Source organism: Melozone crissalis, unplaced genomic scaffold (assembly GCF_028551555.1).
Source record: "Melozone crissalis strain CALT ecotype California unplaced genomic scaffold, PUWL_Pcris_2 ptg000006l_1, whole genome shotgun sequence".
NCBI classification, from domain to species: domain Eukaryota; kingdom Metazoa; phylum Chordata; class Aves; order Passeriformes; family Passerellidae; genus Melozone; species Melozone crissalis.
The window spans coordinates 12,048,409-12,069,168 of record NW_026535784.1 but is presented as its reverse complement, the minus strand read 5'-3'; the positions used below and the strand labels follow the sequence as shown (position 1 = coordinate 12,069,168).

The 20,760-nt window shown below is 40.1% G+C and overlaps 1 protein-coding gene across 2 annotated transcripts in view; it reads right to left on the bottom strand.

The window, feature by feature from the left end:
- TBC1D14 (TBC1 domain family member 14) overlaps positions 1–20,760 on the bottom strand; it is a 63,930-nt gene that overhangs the window by 18,538 nt on the left and 24,632 nt on the right. The window contains exons 1-6 of one of the 2 annotated variants that reach the window (XM_054295538.1): positions 12,809–12,895; positions 8,665–8,783; positions 5,976–6,058; positions 3,787–3,904; positions 2,154–2,260; positions 1,222–1,302 (exon numbers count right to left, since the gene is read on the bottom strand). In XM_054295538.1, the coding sequence (XP_054151513.1) occupies positions 1,222–1,302; positions 2,154–2,260; positions 3,787–3,904; positions 5,976–6,058; positions 8,665–8,783; positions 12,809–12,811 (511 nt within the window). In that variant the 5' untranslated portion in view covers positions 12,812–12,895. Of the gene's footprint in view, positions 1–1,221; positions 1,303–2,153; positions 2,261–3,786; positions 3,905–5,975; positions 6,059–8,664; positions 8,784–12,808; positions 12,896–20,760 lie in introns of those variants that run through there. The other variant, XM_054295537.1, reaches the window with a different exon arrangement.

Sequence of the window (20,760 nt, the reverse complement as noted above, 5' to 3'; positions counted from 1 at the left end):
CTAGAGCAACCCTACAGTGCCCAGTGACCCTCAATATGTTTTGAAGCAAAGTGGGGAAAGATACAGGGCAAGGCAGGTCAGGCACTTTTTGTGTATCTGCTGACAAATCATTGGACAGATACAAGCCTGTTAACTTGTGACCCCTCACCACCAACAAGGCTTCCCAGTGGATCCTGAGGTAGCTGCCTCTGTGAAAAAGCAGCTGTGGTGGAAGAGGGAAGTCCTAAAGTGGCAGCCTGTGATGGATGCCACCTATCTCTATTACTCTCCTTTCAGCTTCATGTTTATTTAGCCTTTGTAGATCTTGTAACTGATACTATAATACACTCTCCATAACTGGAACAGATCCTGCACCAAGTATATTCCTATAGCAGTAGTCTTCATTCTGGTATCAAGATGTCTTACTGGTATTCTGTCTGTTCTGTGTAGTTGGGAATTACCTACTGCTGTTTACTGAACAAGCTGCCAACAGACCATGAGCATCAATCACATGAGCATCTACACTCCAGAAAATGAAGTGCAAGAGGAAGCTGCAAACATACTAGGTGTTATCTTATTTGAGATATAAACAATCTCAAAGGAACAAAGTGGCAATTTCCAATCAAAAATACTTTTCTGCTTAAAAATGCCAGTATGTAAGGTTGTCTTGTCCTTTTTTTTCTCTGTTCAGTATAATTACTTACTGAAGGCAATTTCAATCATTTGCATGTAGCTGCCTAATCTCTTAAAAACAGTCAACTCTTTCAATTAGTAAATCTCAAACTACTTCACCTGCAAAAAAAAACTTGCTGCTCTCTGAAACACACCAATGACTTGAGCTCAAAGTTGCAATAAGGGACTAGAATGCAATTTTCTGCTCTAACCTCAATTGAAATTCCAAAACTATAGATGCAAAAAAGTATTTTAGTGTTCCAATTCCAGTGATAATCCCCAAATTACTATTTGTAGTTTTCCTACAAATTTGCATCAAAGTAAGAACTGTACCCAGAGATTGTTTATTAAAAAAGCTCAAACGAGTTTTTTTTGTATGACACCAGAATTTCACTGAGAAAAATACAACTATTCCTTGCTTTCACAAAAAGACATTTTGTTTTTACCAGAACGCAACTTTAGAGCTGATTTTTTGTTTGTTTGTTTAAAATATGTGATTTCATTTTAAGGAACTAGTTTACAATGTGTCTTATTCTATAACACAGCAGAAATAAGTTAACAAAAAGTTACCTTCACATTCTACTTCAGGCCCTCCTGTACTAAGTGATCGCCATTTCTCTTTGGCACGAGCCAGGCAAATATCATATAGCTCTGGAGAAAGAAAAACATAAACCCAAGTCCATTATTTGTACATGCTCATGTCCACTAACCACCCACCACATGGACAATGCTGCCCTAGGCATTAACAGTAGCAGAACTTCTAACTGGGTTACAGTTTTGAAAGACCTGTTCTACTCACCTGTAACTTAATATTAAGTGAAAAGCAAAGGCAATCTAAACTGCATTTTACATTCAAATATTTGCTTTTTCTTGCAGAACACTGATGTTCAAAATTACAGTCCAAATGGATAATTAGAAAAGTCTAGTAAATTATGTAAGAATTATACCCAAGGTGACTAAGCAATGCACAGAATAGCAGCACAATACAGCAGGAGTACAGGCAGAATTAATTCCAATTTCCATGTTGGAATTAATTACATAAGTTAGTGTTTCAGAGCTGAATTTTTCTGTACTCAGAAGTAATAGATTATTTCTATTTTCACAAATCAAAGTACAAATCTTGCCAGGGGTCTGTTAACCTCTTACAAATCTGTTGTCTTACTTCAAATCAAAGGAAGCACACTATACACATGCTCATAGGCATTTCAAAATTAACAACAATTTTAGGTTTCAAAAAGAAAAAAAATTGAGTCATTAGTTCTGACCATCTCCATCCAACATCAAAGCAAGACAGTGACAGCAATACTCAGAAACAATTCACAGCAGCAGTCCTAGAACAGCTACAAGATTAAAAGACGCTGTATTTTTGAACAAAACACATCAAAGCAGCACAAAAAAAGCATAACAAGGTAACATTTCCTCACACCCACACCACAACAGATACAAGACTGTCCCCTTGCTATTTCACTTTGTGAGAAATGTCTACAGAGCAGCAGCCTCACCGTGGGTGATGTTTAACTCGTTTCCAATGGCCAAGCTCCAGACTCTGCCTCTCACGCTCGGGGGAATGCCCTGCCACCACAGCTCTCGGACTTTACGCGAGCAACACCTGCTCAAAGGAAAACAGCTCATTCTGAGAAACATTTCCTTGCCAGCTGAATTGCAAATGTATCATCCTGTCACTGCTGATGGGATTCAAACCCAAATGAACACCAATGGCCCAAGAAGTAAAATACAATTTGCACATTCTTTAGTACTAGTTTGCTTTGAACTGCAAAGGAAATCTTTTTTCCTTCCAATGTAAAGGCTTTCTATTGAAAGAAGCACAGCAATCACAATACACATAATCTGCAGCCACACTTGATTAGCAAAAATCATAGGGGAAAAGTAAACAAATGGAAAGGAATTCCACACCTATGCCACTGCCTCTGCTAAAGACTGGACAGCTCCATACAAGACTAAATACAGGAACAAGTTATGAAAGTCTGCTCTCTGCCTTCACCCTGCTGTGCAAAGACATGCAGCTTCCCACCTATCTTTGCAGTTCTGTGCCTCTGGAAAAATCCACAAAGATGTGACAAGGATTAACTTTTAGGTGGGAGCTTGAAAGACATTTTAAATGTCTTAAACAGGCTTTGAAATGGATGCAGCTGATGTTCAGCAATCTGGGAGCCCAGGAGGAGGAGAAACAAAATAGCACCTAAGCACAAATGAAAAGTGGTAAAACCACAACAATCCCTTTATCCCTCAGCAGATTCTGAAAACTAAAATGTAAAACAGTGAATATGTTGGGGAACTTCTGAATTCATAAACCAATAAAGGAAAAGGTAACCTAATTTTTACAGCAACCATAACAGATGCATCTTCAAATACTAAAGACAAACTTGTAAATCTACAATTTGTTTAGACTTAGTTTATTACACTTCAGTTCTCCAGAAACACATTTTCCAATAAATTCTGTCAGTCTTTTTAATATATATTCTCAGGATAACTGGATTTCATTGTTAAGCAAATTGCAGTTCTGAGTGCTGTTGGTTTATAGTTTATCTTGTGGTGGCTGTATTTGGAGCACTGGGGGCTGGCTCTTTTAAGATGACTAGCAAAGATCACCAAGGTATTTTATCAACTGGCTGTGCCATGTCTTTGAAGGAAATCTTCCGGCACTTAATATAAATAACTTTTTCCCTATTTCTCTTTTTCATCATTTGATTATCCCAGCATATATACCATTCTAGAATTAAAGAGGCTTCATAAACCATTCTCATACCTCCATCTACACTGATATTGCATTAACAGCTCAGTCAAGGAAAGCTCAAGTCAAGTTCATTTCTGATAAATGGATGTTCAAGTACTATGCCTTATGCTTTTACATTCTCTACCACAGATCACTCCTCAGTGCTTCACAGTTTCTGAGTACCTTGAGCTTTCATGAAAGCAATAAGACTCAGCACTGCATCACTTCCAATCACCTTGCAGAAAGAAAGATGTTGCTTATTTCTTTTATAGCTGTTCAAGAATGATTTTCTAACAAAAGCTTCCAAGATCATTTAAAATTTATGCTTCCTAACTTTGCAACTTCTCTTCAGGATATGCACTGCAATTTTAATTAAAACTCAATATAACATACTGTCTTACATAGTTTCCCAGTTGGGTAAGATTTCATTGTTCCAAGTTAAAACAGCATTGCCAATGCTGTCTTCCAGTTTACAGCGTTCTTCCAGTTGTTTCTTTCTCTTCTGGGCTTCTTTAAGCTCTGCAAAAAAGGAATTTCCTCTCTAAGTTAATAAAACCAGAAACTAAATATTCAGTTAGTCATGGCTATGAAACCATGTAAAGCACACTGTGTTCACCCTAAAGTACAGTGGACTGTTCAAATGCTGAAAATTTCCCAGGCACACAGCAAGTTGAGCAGTGATTGCAAATGTGAAGAAAGAACAAACTGCAACTATAAGTTTAATTTTCCACAGATGAGACAATGGGAACTGGATAATGTATGACTTCCTTGACTCTTCAAATCTAACCACACTATTAACTTTAAATTAACACCTCAGTCAGTCAACAGCCTCACCTAGTAGAACAGGTCAGAGTATTTCCTAATAAAGCCCCACCCCTTTTATGGCAGACTCAAAACTACAGGCCAAATTAATACAAATTTTTATTTTGTTTTCATTCTTCTATTACAATTTAGGTATACTGTCATAAAATCACAAGAGCCACATTTCTGATTCTTCTTCACATATGGATAATCGAAATGTTACACACACCAAATGGAAAACTTCAGTTCACTAGAAAGAAAACAAATTTCATGTCTAGTTTAGATGTGCTTTGCAGTTTGAATTATCACTCGGTATTTCTTCCTGCATTATCAATTACTGCTTTTTCCACTGGCAAATTTGTTAAACAAATGCAGGCAGTCTCTACAGCAGGACATGGGTGTGCATTCACATGCTATCTACAGTATGAGGAGGTGGCAAGCAAAACTCACCTGGCAAGCAAAACTCACTGAAGAAAAGCAGCACCATGAACAAGGTCTTTGGAATGGACACATTTTACCTGATGGATCCACTTTAAAACCCCACAGAAACTGTGGGTTCAAATTTAAAGCCCCACAGAAACTGTGCCTGAGCAGAAACATAGCAACTGCCTCATAATGTTTTCAGCTCTGACACAAGCCCTTTGCAAGCCTGCTGAAATGCAGGCTTTCAATTTTTCTCTAACCAACAAGAGGGTGTTTACAGTCTTTGATCTCCTGACGTCTTGACAATGTATCACCCTGCAAAGCTGTTCATCTGGAGTGGCTTCAGGGAAAATGGGTTTGTCATGGTATTTATCTGGGCAGAATGACATACTCCAGTTCAATGAAGACAGCACAAGGACTTGGTCCATCACCTAACAGTCATCCCATTTTCCCCAATCCACCCACCCTACATGCAGAGAAAGAACAGGGAAAGTCCTTTACACTACACATAAAGTAGCAGATTTATTGAACAGGAGTCACACGAAGGCAGAACTTCACTGGTAGGTACATGATGTTCCAGATCACAAGAGGATACTTCTATTAGTGTGTCACTTGCATTCTGCAGTTAAGTCCTGTGTTCATATACCCTTTTCACTGTTTCATACGGTTCAGGGGTGTGACCAGCTGGAAAAATATATTTCCAGTAGCCTCCATTGGATGCAAAACTCAAGTCCAAATCTCCTATTATTGCAATGCTTGTTTTGAATTAGAAAGCCCAGATGGTCAAAAATATCAGCCAAAAGAAACCACAACCATCACCTCTACCTCATAGTCATGGTACAGTGTTACTAAGACACTTCTGCAAAAAATATCATCAGGCAAGAAATTATGAGCAAATCCTTGAGAAAGCTTTAAATTTTAAGTGAGATTATCAAATGAACATAACTGCATACATTTTCCTGCGTGGAAAACTATGTGTTTATGTACTACAGCCTGAACAGTTTGCTTCCAGCATGAAACTGACAAATATCCTGTAGTTTCAAGTCCAGTCTTCACTAATTTGACCAACAATCTACTTCAATATATTACTAAGTTTTTAAACCTATAAATAATGAGTTTGTCAATCACTCATTTAAGAGTTATGGATTAAAAAATTATTTCCTGCTGGATTCTAGGACCATTTTCTTTTCAGCTTGGGGCTGGGCTTTTCAACAAAACTACCTTTGTTCCTCTCTCTTGGGAGTGATCCTCCTTTGAGAGGAAGCAGAGATCCCTCACATTACAGAGCAACAGACTGACACAAGTGCATTCCAGGTTTAGAAATATCCCTATACTTTTTGAATCTGAAGACAAGAAATTCCATCACCTCTTTTCTTTGCTTGAACCACCATTTCTTCATATTGTTGCCTGTGTTTCTGGGCTTCTTCTGCTGGTTTTGCAGGAAGGTTCCTAAAAAAATAATATTTACAGTTGGCATGACTGTCTAAATAAAATTCTAGACACTTCTAAAGGAAAAGCACACTCTGCTTCCTGTCAAAATATCCAGTAAAAGAGCAGAACAACAGATCCTTGGAAAGAATCTTTTTTTGCCAGAGTCAGCAGAAGGGAAGAACACTGACCAGCTATGACTACGTTTATACACCAAATACGCTGAGTAATTTCCTTATGTTTGGTAATTTCAGCATTTTTATTCTTAAACCAACTGAACCCACAGGCTGGTCTTCATGGAGAGAATACACTGGTATATACAAAACTGGCTGCTTTTGATTTGAACTGGTAAGATACAGGACTGTATTCTTTCTTACTGCTCACCTTGTTTAAGAGTTACATTCACAACTTTCTGTACCCACATGTAATGACTCCCCAACCCAGCCTTTTCCTGCTCTCTGAAACTCCACTTCTATTTTAAAGAGTTAACTCCTTCCCTTCTCTTCTAGAGCAACAAGTGGCACTGGAGTCATCCTCAATATTCTCCATTTTTTAATACTAACAAAACATTCTGATTTGTGATTAAGGCTCTGCCATACAAATGCATGTGTTCATATGTCAGAACACACAACCTTTCAGCTAATCCTATTTGTAATGAACATAACCATGTGTATCTCTTACAGCTACAGCATCAGCAAAACATCAAAGCAGGAAATGACTAACTATTTTGTTCTTCTGTATTGTAGAACACTGTATTCCTAGAATAGTTTATATCTCTGGTTAATAGAAAACCTATGCAAAAATTCACTTTCATGCTCCTGTAAGGTGTCACACATCAGGCAGCTGACAGCCCCCAGCACCATTAACAGTTAGCATGCATTACTATTTATGCAATCACAGTGCCTGTAATTTACACATAAGCACGTCATACAGGCCCATGAGTATTTTTCCAAATCAAGGTCATTAGTAGAAAAACAAAAGTAAATTTTCACTTTGGTGAAATGTTGGTTTATTAACCAGAGAGACCAATCTACTCTTTATCCAGCTTCACTTTGGTAAATTGATCTGCATCCTTTTTTTAAATCCAAGTCTTTAGAAATTATTTAAGTTAGGGGAAGTTTGGAAAGGAAAACCAGATGAAAGAAGACAAGTACTGATAACTTAAATTCTGCCACACAAATTACTGGTTCTATGTCTTACCATTGCCAACAAACATGTGAGATGGTGTTTAGTATCTATTAAAATTCAACTAATGCTTTTACAGTTGAAGCTAGAGGCACCATGGAATATTTATTGATTTTTTTACTGTGAAGTTTTACCTATGCCCTACAAATGAGTGTGAAATCAAGAGCGGGTATTTTGAAAAAAAAATAATCTCACTCCACTGTTCTGTCTGAAGTCTTAAAAAGGAAACTACCCAAAGACTAATAGGTAAACATAAAAAATAGTATACAAAGTGTAGGTAAACAATGAAAAAAAGATTCCTTAGTAAGAGTCAGATAACAGCACTGCTGTCCAGAGCAGTTTTCCCATTAGATGAAAGAAGTGATGTTTCAATTGTCTTCAATTTTAAAAATACCCTTCTGCTACAAGTTCCCTACTCTATCAACAGTAGGAAAGAAAGCAAAATCTGAACATTCCCTGTAATGTAACACTAACTTCATCTGCATGAACCCTGTACTACTCAAATTATCCCACAAAAAAGAGATTTTTAATAGACAAGTTTTAAATACAACAGATAACCTAGTACACTTTGTTTCCAGTTGGACATAATAACATAACATTGCCTGCTATAACAAATAATCACTCTTACATTTTTCTACATCTCCCAATGTCTTGCCACACAGTCCATCAGCCAAGCCAGAAAGTTCCTTAAGTAACCCTACAATTAGACTACTTTGATGTGAGCGTTTTTCATACAGGTTTGTTGATGAAAAGATCTATGTTTTGCCAGTTCTTCACATCAATGCACAGCTATACTAAAAATTCAGATGTCATACCCATAAAGCCAGCTCACATTCATAATCATAAACTGACTAAGCATGACTGAATTTGTGTAATTCAGGAGAAAAACACGGTAAAGCAGCTGCTGGTAAATCGCTTTGGAGTCACCCTACATATGCAAAAATCTCCTTGCAGTAAAAGGTATGAAACAACTCATCAAGTGCTTGACAACCCTTAAAATAGGATGCTGAACTCCCTGCAGAGCAATCACTATACTGTTTCATTATTTATGGAGGTGTGGCCTTTCTCTGTGTAAACAGGACATTGTATTCTTGCTTCTCAGTTTTTTTAGCAATATACCAGCTTTGTTTTTGTGCTTAGGTTATCTCATGGAAAATAAAAATCCTTTAATCATGTTTAGGAGGTAGAATTACTCAAAACTTTGATATCCTAATTAACTCCCTTCACAAAAAGCCATTGTTTTTATTATAAAATAAAGTTCTTTCTGTTTGAATAATTTTTCTCATAATCACCCCAATTTCATATTCACTAGTCTGAAGAAAAAAAAAAATCTACTTTAGATTTTAAATTATCTGTTGAGGTTAGAGTAAGCAAATACACGGAGTTAGAAAATACTTGCTAGGTTTTAAAGAGACCCTCACTGTGGCACTTCCAAAACTTACGCTGGTCGGTCCTCTAAAATAAGTGCTGTAGTGGAGAGTGGTTCAAAATCAAGATTCTTCCTCACATTCTGTTTAGGAGAGAGTGGTCTCTGAGCTCGTCCAGTTTTTTCTTCATATTCCTAGAGAAGAAAAGGACAGGGAAACTTACATGAGTGCAGAGCACCAAGATGATGCACTTGAGAATTTAAAAAGGGATTTACAGAAATTTTTAAGACAATGCTTTCACATCTCAGCCCTACTACAGTCCCTTTGAAACTTTTCAACTAGAGCAATCTCAACACTGAAAACACTGACAAAATGTTTTTTTCCATTCTTTCTGTTTGTAAACACACCTTAAGTTCCTCTGGCTGACAGCCTGCTTTTACAAAGTATTACTAAGAAGGAGTTTACAAACAGCAGGTGCTTTCTGAGGTACAAAAATAGGACCTATTTAAATTTTTATTAATTTACACTGTTTTCAAACTAAAGTAAAAAGCGACCACAAGCTCCATGTCTTAAAATCCCATTGTAAGATTTCTCCTACACAAGCTGTTTTCATATGCAACAGCTCAACAATGGGGAGAGAAAAAAAGGTTAAAATCACTGTTAGACAGAAAGATCACACTTGCTACAATGCCTTGGACAATCCTAAATCACAGAAGAGCATAACACGTTTACCTGTGTCTGTAATCAGACACTGACACACTGGAGCAAGGCCAGCAAAGAGGCATTGAGATGTCAGGGTGTGGAGCAAGCGCCACACAAAGAGAGGCCAAGAGCACCAGGTTTGCTCAGCCTCCAGAGGAAAAGGCTTTGCAGGGAGAGGAGGTGAGCACTGGGACAAGATGCCTTGTGACAAAATTCCTAACCTTGAAAGCATTTAAAGCTCAGGGGGATGAGTCCTGAGAACCTGGTTAAAGCAGACTCTGTCCTGAGAGGAGAGTTCACCCCTCAGGGTCCTTCTACCCTGAATTACTGCATCACCCTGACCTACAGCAGAGGACTTGGCATTCAGGTACCATTTTATTTTTACTTTTTCTACAAACACTGGTTTAAAAGAAAGTATACTAAATCCATGAACAAATGGGATAAAACAACTTTTACACAACTTCCATCTACTTCACTGCTTGAAGTATTACAGCAAACATTAAATGTGCAAAGTATCAGTGATACACAAACAACAAACATGGTCAAACAGTCCTAAGGAAAAATCACATCCACATTATATGTAGTTACTTCTACATTCAACTTTATAATGATTCTTGCCACTTCCAAAACTCAAAGGCTTTAATGCACAACTTTTTTATTCCATTTCTATTAAAATAAAATTTAGAAAAACACAAATGTATGCTATCAATGAGCACTATGAAGAGTGCTCCAGCCACAGACCTTTTCCTGCTAGCACAAAGAGTTCCTCAGATGGTTCTGCTCTCTTTCCCTCAACCTAACCTCTCCATTTCATAAAAACCTCCTTGGGCATGAGATACAGTGTTTCCAACCAGTGAGGTTCATTCAGCAACTAAAACAGGATCCAGAAAGGCTGTCTCCAATCACACCTTAAAAAAGGGGATGGATGAAAACAATATATGATGCATGAATGTGGAGCCTTGGTCTTCTACTCTGTGTTGTGCAGTTCAATCCTCGTTCAAACTACTTCCATAGGACTCATGGGTACAGGTCTGTGCAGCCCTCAGGACACAGAAAATCCCTATTTTTCTTTGTCTATTAACTGGGCACTGCCTCAACAATCAATCCTATGATGACTACATTGCTGTAATGGGAAACATGGTCATGAATTTGGAATGTCTGGCTCATTAATACCAGCTAATACTGCTGTGCATGACATCAGCTGGAAAACAAGGAAAAGAACCAAGGAAAATGCATTTAAACTACAGACTAGCACCTAGCTTTGTCAAGTAAAGAGACAGTGCTCACGCTGACAAAGCCTTTCACTAAAAAAACCTCCAGAAAAAAATAAGCAAAATAATACTATAAAAAATACTGAGGTAGAGAGCCTATTGAGAAAGCACAGGCTTACACTGGTCACTTGCACCAGCAAACAACTGAGAGTGACTAGAGTGTAAGTGCACCATCATAATGGGCTTCAGCTGCACCAGCTGCAGAGCAAATCCACTGTGCTGATAGCAATGAAGCAAATGGCTTTTCTTTCTCCCAGTTTCTATTAAGAGACTGGTTTTTTTAATGAGCCCTTTTTCAAAAATTAACATAGTCAAATATTAACCTCTCTTACTCCCTAAAGCATCTCAGAATTTGACATTAAAACATATGCACCCCTTGTTTATTATAGCAGAAATTCCAGAAAAGCTGCTTCATTTTGACTTATGAAAATTATATTCAGGGTCTACTTTCACTGAAAGCCAACTGGAGAGCAAAATTGCTTTTGGAAAGTGAGAAAAGAATGTCCACACTGGGCTGCAATGGGAATTTTATTCTGAATACCTAAATTGATTTGGAAATCCCTTTCAGCTAAGCAAAAAGTTCTCCAGATCAGCACTACACATCTCCTTACAAGAATTTCTTGGTTAAGAAAATGTTTTATTTCTAAATTTGGATGCTAGTTACAGTATCAGCACATCGGGACAATTACACAAACCTCCCAGAAGAGCCAAAGCCCACCCTGCATTTCAGCAAGTATTCACTGGTGTTCTACTCAGCACTACCCTATAGTAAAAAAGCCAGACCAGCACAAAAATGGGAGTGGCACATTTGATCAGATTACAAGTATGATTCCTTTGTACCAATTTCATCCTTTTCAGTGGTAGCCAAAAAAGAATAAAAATGTCCTCTTGTGATACTATCTACAAGACTGCTTTTTATTAAGGGAAAATTAAAAAAAAAAACAACAAAACAAAACCTCCTACCCCAGTCCCCCCTCCAAAAAACCCAACACCCTAAAATTCACAGAAAACAAAAGTTCATGAAAATTATCTTTTACCCCAGTGAGAAGTGAATGCTATTTCAGAGCACAATGTATGATACAGCAATGAAGCACACTGAAGCCTCCACAAACTCATATTAAGAGTATCTGCTGACTGAGCAAGTGCAAGTATTTGCACATACAGGCATATTGCAATAGGCTGGGCTACACAATACCTCATTTTAAGCTTTTTCTTTCAAACCAAACTCTAATCTCTCACAGGTACAAATAACTCAGGATCTGTTTAAATGCTATGCAGCAGTTAGGGGTTACTAACCTGATACAGCTGCAAGTTAATTTTAGGATCAATTTAGGATGAGCTGACCGTTTACAATTTAAAATACAGCCTTATCACTGGGATCATTTAGGCTTTCTTCCAGGTTTCGCCTTCAGCTGTTCACAAGAGCTGAACAAGGGTTTGAAGATGTTCTATTAAGAGCGTGCTGTAGATTAAAGCACTGATTTAAATAATCCAAACTAAACAAAGAAAACCCACAGAAACACGCCTCCTGAAACCAAGTTTAATTCTGGGTGGAACCTGCCAGCTTTGCAGTTAAGATGCAAGCTCTGACTGTGGTGATTCTCTGCGATTCTTCAAAAAAAGACAAGCCAACCTACAAAAGGATTCTCAACAATCTCTGTCGAGAGACACAAATAACCCTCTAGAACCCAGGGCAAGCGCTCAAAGACCGACTGCTCTAGCCGGGAGAGCGCTGTGGGACTTCCCACACGGCCCAAGCCTCCCCAGGCTCCAGCAGCACGGCACAACCGAACCTACAATAACACAAACTGCTCTATCAAGGTCATCTTGTTTTGGTCCTGCGTGTTTAAAGGCAGCCACTTTCGACGGAGCCGAATATGAAATATTCATGCTGGCTGACGGAGCGGCAGACGCCGGGCTGCGGGACTCTGGCTCCAGGGGCGGCAGCAGGGCAGGGCAGGAGGGACGGCCGGGGTTTCGGCCGGGGTTCCAGCCGAGTTCCAGCCTGCAGCCCCCACGCTCCGACACCCCGAACAGCCGGCAGAGCTGCGCTGCCGCCTTCCATCCCGGCGGAGCCCCGCCCCGCACAAAGAGAATCCCCGTCCCGGTTAGCTGCCTCTCTCCCGGACTCGGTGCGGCGACTGAGAAGCGGACGAGGCCGGGTTCACCCACAAGCGTTCAAGTCCGCGCCCGCCCATCGCGCCCGTCCCGACCCCCGCGCCCCGCAGCTGCCCCGCTCCGCTCACCATGAACGCTGCGGTCCCTCACGGGCGGCGGCGCCGGAGCCCCATTGCCCGCCCCGCACCGCGGGCCTGGCTCCCGCCGCCCGGGCCCGCACGGCCTCGCGGGCCGCCCGCCCCGCCCGGGCCGCCTCCCGCGGGTGGGTCCGGCCGGGCCGCCCCGCCCCGCCAGCCGCGCTAATCACCCGCGGAGCCGCCGCACAGCATCGCTTCTCTCCGCCTCGCCCAGCGCTGCCTGGGCACGCACGGCACCGCCTGGCACACGCCTCCCGGGCCGCCCCGGCAGCCCGGCCCTGCCCGGTGCGGATCCGGGGCCGTGACGGACAACACAAGCCTGCCGCAAGCTCGTCTGCATCAGCCGCAGTCTTTGTCAGCTCGGCATTACGGGTGCCTTCAGGACGCAGCTGCGTCCCTCAAACGCTGACATCCCGCTTCACTGCTTTACCACACTGCCGCTTCCCCTCCCCGCGTCCCTGGCTCCAAGCCAGGCGTTTGCTTGTACCGAGTCCCGCTCTGCCTTGCTGAGACAGCCTCGGTACCTGTCCGAGGTGCAAGAGCAGCTAAAACTCACCAACCCCTACATCAGTGCCGAAGGATGCGATACTTCCCTTCAGCATAAATATCTTTTCAGTACCACTCATGCTCTGTCCACCTCTGGCAGCTGTAAGAGATAGATATATAAATCTCTTCTGCAGTTCGGACAACTTCCACATTACCTCTTGCTAAATATTTTACCTCAATCCGGATAGATTATCAATCTTAATTTTAATTTGTTCAAAGGCTCTATCATTTAATTCAGTAGAGACACCCAAATTGCTCTGGCTTCATCTTTGGTACACTTGCATTTTAAAATATTACCTATTGACCTGCAAGTGTTGCTATTTTCTCGGCTTTGCACTAAGGATTTCATATTCTTAAGCATCACTGACTGTGGTTTGCAGCTACCAGGGTGAATTGCTCATGATATTTTAATCAAAGTCTGACCCTCAATCCCAAAATGATCAGCAAGGACTGATCTGAAAACAACCAATCACTTAAGTATTCTGCTTTCAATGGGTGGCTTTGCAGAAGCTAAATTATTTTCTCAGAATTGCTAGGTGTTATACCAGCTATTGTTTTCAACTTGTGACTTCACATCTATTTCACAGATTCAGTGATACAATACCAAGTACAGAACAGTTCACTGTTTAAAAGTATCTCAGCTCCATTCCCACCAATGCCAATTAGTTGCAGACACCTGCCATCCAAACATCTCATGTCAAAGCAAAAATCAGCACAGCGCATGAAAAACATTACAGGCTCCAAACTAAGTTATCACATATATCAAAAAACCATTCATGTAAAGTTATAGCTATTAACTCAGGCAAAAAGCAGCTCCTGAGGAAGAGCACCCTCGGATGGGCAGTGGTATTCCTGCAGTAGATGTCTGTGCTTTCCCACTGAAAATAGAATTATATTGCAGCTCTTCTGCAAAGCAGACCGGGAGAGAGGGATGCTGGTGACACAGGGTAAAAAGTGAAGTACTCCCTGTAACTCAAACCACAGCTGGCCACATGTTAGAGTTGGTAGCAGTCACTATTTTTAGGTTGCTGCATTTACAACAGTATCTGAAACTACTTAAACAGGTTGTGCACAAGATTTAATTGTATTTTAGTTTTTCCACTGGCCTCACCCAGCATATGAAATAAGAACTGGACCAGAATTGCACAAGCAAAAAGAAAACTATTTTTTCCTGGTTTTTAAATCTTGTCACTACCTCAACAGTGCTTCAACAGTTCTCTTCCATTGTTTCATGACTGTCTAATGCATCTCCACCTGAAATCTCTTCCCTTTTCTAAATGAAATAGTTTACCAGACAAATTTTAGCTGGTGCACACCCAGCACTTCACTGCCCCCCCACACCTTTTCTGTGCCACCATTAATCAGCCATGTGATTGCAAACTGCTGCACTGGGGAAATGACACCACCAAACCCACACCTTTTGTTCTGTTCCATTCATTTGGTTACTCTGCAATGCCTGCTGTGGGGCAATGTAAACATGAAAGGAAAAGGAAAGGAATATGCAGCAGGACTACCAGATCATGAAATTTGTTATGGTCTTTGGGTTGGGAAACTAAGATCTGATTCTTCACAGAGCACCAGGCCGGAAAGTAATAATTTTAATAAAGACCCTTATATTTACAATAATCAAAGAGAATTTAAGAAGAACAAAACCATAGGCAAAGATCAGATTATGAGACTATCCTTCAAAACTTAATGGAGAATAAATACATACTTCTGAGTTCAGATATTACACTGTCAAACAATTTCTTAGGGATCTTTACATATAACTTTAAAACCAGTACAGAACTATTCTGAAATGCAAATAATTTATTAATTACTGATCTAACAACCTGAGAAATCAGAACTGCACACCCAACATGTACACTTTAGCGATCTGCCAAGCTCTAAAAATAATTAATGGTTAAAAACCCATCAGCCCTACTTGCTTTACACAGCTCTCTGTATATGTATATATTTATGTTTAATCCTCTCACATTAAAGAAAGGACATGAGCAGAAGACAGCAATGACACAACAGAACTTGATGGTAATAACATATGTATGAAGTTTTATCTTCCACCAGGACATCTTTCTCATCTTTAGTAGCACGGTATTCTCCTGTTCTTTACTTTACAAATTAGGAATGCCTAAGCAATGTAAAAGATAAGATACTATGGCCAGGCTGTAAAGAAAACCTCACACTATTTGTAGACATAATTTCAAGTGCTCTGAAATTTTCCTCTTTTTCCCTGAGAAGCAGCTACTTTTTCTTTCAGATTACAGGGGATACACAACCTGGGCTGGCAACTGATGTGATCCCACACAATCACACTAAAGTTAATTGAATAAAATAATCCATACATGTTACAGAAAGTTACGAGTAAAGCAAAAGAGTGAGAAGCTACATACTCTGTTTTGCAGTCCTGTGCTCCAGCCACTGGACTATTTTAACAATTTTTCCATATATATATTTTTATAACATCATATTTTGAGTGAGATTTAGATTAAGGAACATTTAAAACCTAAGTATAGACAAAGCCAGGTAAGTTCTTCCAAAAAGAATAACAGCTTGCTGTTTTGAAGTCTGTTGCCTGTAATCATTCAACGTGCTGTGTATCAGGTGGTTCTCACCCTCAGGGTTCACATTTCCCTTGTGCTATATGTAAATAATTTAAGTGGGTTTTGGTTATATAGAGTGACATGCTTCATTTTAAAAAAACAAAAGGAAGGAAAATATTTTAAGTACTCAGAGACAAAGCATACCATGAACCATTTTGCTTAAGAACAGCTTTTTATTGTCAAAAGCAAGATCTTCAATCAGATTGTGCAGTGTAACGTTACGAGTGACTCCAACATGAGTCACAGTAACAACAAAAAACCAACACCCTCCTGCTTAGAACCCTGCAAAGGACACCATTTAATCTGCACATACAAAAGTGTGCACACTTTCCCTAGCTACTGACACTATCTGGTACACTGCAGTGTTAATCAAATGGAAACATCTGCAGGAAAGGCCTCCAGCAGGACAAGCATCTGGGAAACGTCTGAGCAAGAAAACACAAGCTAAATGGTTGTTTTATTTTACTGCTATTTTCTTGTGAGCATCTGCCAGAATAAAATGCTATAAACACTTGCTTTCAGCATATCCCATTAACTTTACTTCCAGGGACTGGAATTCCACTGGATATGGACTTCATGTGAAAATGTAATTCTGTTTAATCTGTATGCCTACTCACTGATCTCTCCACCTTTATTATCTGTGTAGTGTCAGCATCATACCCTTCCAAAGAACCTCTCAGCAACTTTTCCTTCTGACATTTCACATTAGTGCTGATGTTGCAGAAGAAAGCCTACCCTTCCTATCTAGTCTCAACACTTCTTACTGTGGCTGAAGATCATGTCAGAACTGTCTCTCTCATTCTGAGAGACACTAAAATAAAAGGACTCTCCATGCCACATCAACCTGATGCTAACACCACTCTGAAATGGCCAAAAATCCAGATTAACTCCAGGATATAGAGGAAAGGAGTCACAGGAATATCACATTTCATCTTGCAAGTTCTCAAATCAGTTGCAAATACCAATACTTGTAATCTTCAATACAGTGCAGAAGTCCCCCAGGAATGCCACCTACTTTGCAATGCACAGCAACTTGTATTTTATGCTGTTGAGAGACCCCCCACAGCACACAGTCACTGTTTTGTTTGCAAACAGTTTCTTTGTAGGCAAGTATGTGCACACTTGTATCCAGCTCCATGACTCCAGCACATACACCATAGTAGTGTAGGGAAAGATACTTCACTTGATACTTTTAACCATGTTCTACTTCTCTCCTGGTTTTAAATCTCTCTGCTAATCTCCCTTCTGCTTCCTCATCAAGACTTGGTTATCTTTAAGGGTCTCAGACTCCTTCAAGTTTAATGCTTGTCTGCCCTTGGAAATTACAGAAAAATAAGGAAATAAGTCTACTGCATTAAAACCTCTGGGTGTTGTTCTCCACCCATGTTTGCTTCTCTGATCCCTGAAATTATCTTTGAAGCCATTACTGATGCCAATTTATTACATGCTTAATAAAAGCTTTTTTTTGTACTTATACTGAGTGTGCACCATATTTTCTCTCATCTTGGCCAGTTCCTTGTGTATTCTTTTTTCTTTAAAAAAAAAAAACAAACCTATATAAAAATGTAATATTCCTGAAAAAAATCATCTTCACAACTTAAAGTTCAGTCTTGACAAGAAGAAATTGTAGCCTTTTAAAGGTACACACAAAAATAATATATGAAGGAGGGCAACATACCTTCGTAGTGTGGCCTAAAGTGCTGACTATTTTCAGGCTTTAATATTCATGAAGCTGTTTCCACTGAACTTTGTCATGCTCAAGTGACAAGTTCTCAATAGAGCACAAGAAAATTATGTGAAAATACTGACAGGCATGAAAAATTTCTAATAAAATCAAGGTAAAAAATAGGACCAAGAATCCTCAGAGAGAGAATGAGAACATAAAACTGGCTAGTCTTCCTTCAGAAAGACACTTCAGGAAAAAGCACCAGTCTGGCTTTTCAAAATCCTTACATCCATATCTTCAGGTACTGTGTGTTCAGGGTTTCCACCAACACACAGTACCTCCATTCATTTTGCAGAGCTAAAGAAAATCAGCTTTATTTGTTGCTGCTAGTGAGCATGGTAAGAGTTAGCCTTTCAAAACCTGTATCTATCCCCATTCTTTAATTTTAAATGAAGTTTGAGATGTATAAACTGGAAGACAGACAAAGAAAACCTTTGGGTCAAGTTTCCTGGGAGCTTGCTTCTGCTTAACACACAATTAGCACAATGAAGTCTAGCAAAGCTTTCTGAATTTTACATGTCAGCAATGGAAATGTTCCAGTCTCCAGTTAGAAGAGGCAGTTCCAATACAATATTTAGGGGCTACACACCAGCTTTCAAAAATTTATTGCCAGGTCTGCTTCATAGCAATGCTTTGCCAAGTGTTTGTGCAATGCAACAGCCAAAGGCACGTGGGGTTATTTCCAGGCTTGGTCTCTTCAGACATCTATTTTCATTCAAAAACCCACGAGGGGAGGGGGGAATCTGAAAGCCTCCTGTGTATTGCCAGTGGAAGGTTACTACATGGACAAAAACTTACTGCCTGCACAGAGAAGTGTTTAAGTATCTTTCTCTTACCACTGGAAGACACACAAGTACCAGCTGCATGATGGATTCTTACTTAACACAAATGAGAACAAACTTCCACTGATGTATCAGCTGTCCTGAATAGTTATAAACTCTGGCATTGAATTTTTGGGGTTAGAAAGAGTTGTGCATTTGATACTCAAAAGTTGATCATTTTTCCAGGAATTTGTGGCTTCCTGCATTTAAAAATAATCTTGTGCTATCAGCATTCATATTCCAGTTAATGCTAATTATCAACATGGGCTACAAAGTAACTGTTCCTATTGAGAGAAAGAGAACAACTTCAAAACCCTGCACTTCCCCAAAACATGGCACCAGCATTGAGACAGACCCTGCAGCAGAGACCAGCAGCTGACACTGTAACTGCAGCACCAACCAACCAAGCTTGTATTTCTATTTAGTATCTGCACTCCTGAAAGCAGATACTTATCCTCCAACACTGCCTGATACACCTCTTCAGGATCCCTCCATCTTCCAGGGCTTTTGATCCCCACAATTTACAAAGCATTCTAGAGAGTGAGAAAGCTAAAATAAAAGCTTTAAATTTGGAAAAGGATTTCAAAAACACTTTGTACCTTGTCATATCTATTTAAACCAATACTCAAACCTGTTTTCTATTAGTCTAATGCTTGTAGTATATTTTTGTACTTGTAATATAATGTACTTTCACACATTGTTAACATATGGAAAGAAGTTCCAACAGCATCTAAAGCAGCACTTTGTCAGCTACACTCTGCTAGATTATGATATCTGACTGAGTCATATTAAATGCTTTTATTATTAAAATACTCAGGAACAATCATGCTGACAGCTTTCATTTACTGTGAATGGAAGCTACTACTCTTGCTTTTTCTGTTTAAATATGATAGTATTTTTGTTTTAGGCAGGTGATTTTCAAGACAGGACAAGGGCAACACACTCTTTGTAGATTAATACAGCCTACTGGAATTGCTGAATGATCTATTTATTACTGTTCTTGTTGGAGAAAAAGAAAAGATTTTTTAGGACATCATTGACATAATAGGTTTCTTTTTTTCCTTATTTATATTTACCTTCACAAAAGTTAGATGCCCTTTGCATTTTATTACAATAAAATAAAGGTATTTGTAACTGGATCAGAAGGAAAGATACAAAAGAGCTGTGCATTCAGGCAACTTGCAAGTTTTGGGTTATAATTGTTAAGTGAGGAAGTTAGTTACACCTTTATTTCCAGGGAATGTAACAATAATAGACATAGGTTAGACTAACTTTCTAACTATACCTTCTAACACTGCACTTGCTTCTTCCTGTTAAAAAAAGGAACTCTGTGCCACAGAGATCTAAATCCTGCCTTTCTGAAGGCTGACAAATAGAAATGAACCCAACAGTGGAGAACATGGGAAGTGACTCATTTTCACCCTTGGACTTCTCATGCAGAACACAAAATAGGCACTACACATTTTCTAGCTTCAAAGTGGCAGTGAAGTCTATATACAAACACTCACCCCATTGGCAGCTATAGCCATCAGTCACAATGACACACCCAGGCTACCCAAAGACAAGCTCTGTACAAACAGGAGACAGTGTTCCATCCACAGCTGTAGCTCTGGCTCCTGCTACAACCAGCAGCCAGCCTGAACCGACTACTTCCCCTCCAAAGGCCCTAAAGGGGCCATGGGAATGCAGCAAAGCACAGCTCAGAAAAGCTCTGTATTTTTAGCACTGCTGGCCATCAGCAGAGGCTGCAGATGTGGATGTGGAACAGGAGGAGCAGCTCCCCACACTGCACAGATTCCATACAGGACAGGAGGAGCAGCTCCCCACACTGCACAGATTCCATACAGAACAGGAGGAGCAGCTCCCCACACTGCACAGATTCCATACAGAACAGGAGGAGCAGCTCCCCACACTGCACAGATTCCATACAGCACAGGAGGAGCAGCTCCCCACACTGCACAGATTCCATACAGGACAGGAGGAGCAGCTCCCCACACTGCACAGATTCCATACAGCACAGGAGGAGCAGCTCCCCACACTGCACAGATTCCATACAGGACAGGAGGAGCAGCTCCCCACACTGCACAGATTCCATACAGCACAGGAGGAGCAGCTCCCCACACTGCACAGATTCCATACAGCACAGGAGGAGCAGCTCCCCACACTGCACAGATTCCATACAGCACAGGAGGAGCAGCTCCCCACACTGCACAGATTCCATACAGAACAGGAGGAGCAGCTCCCCACACT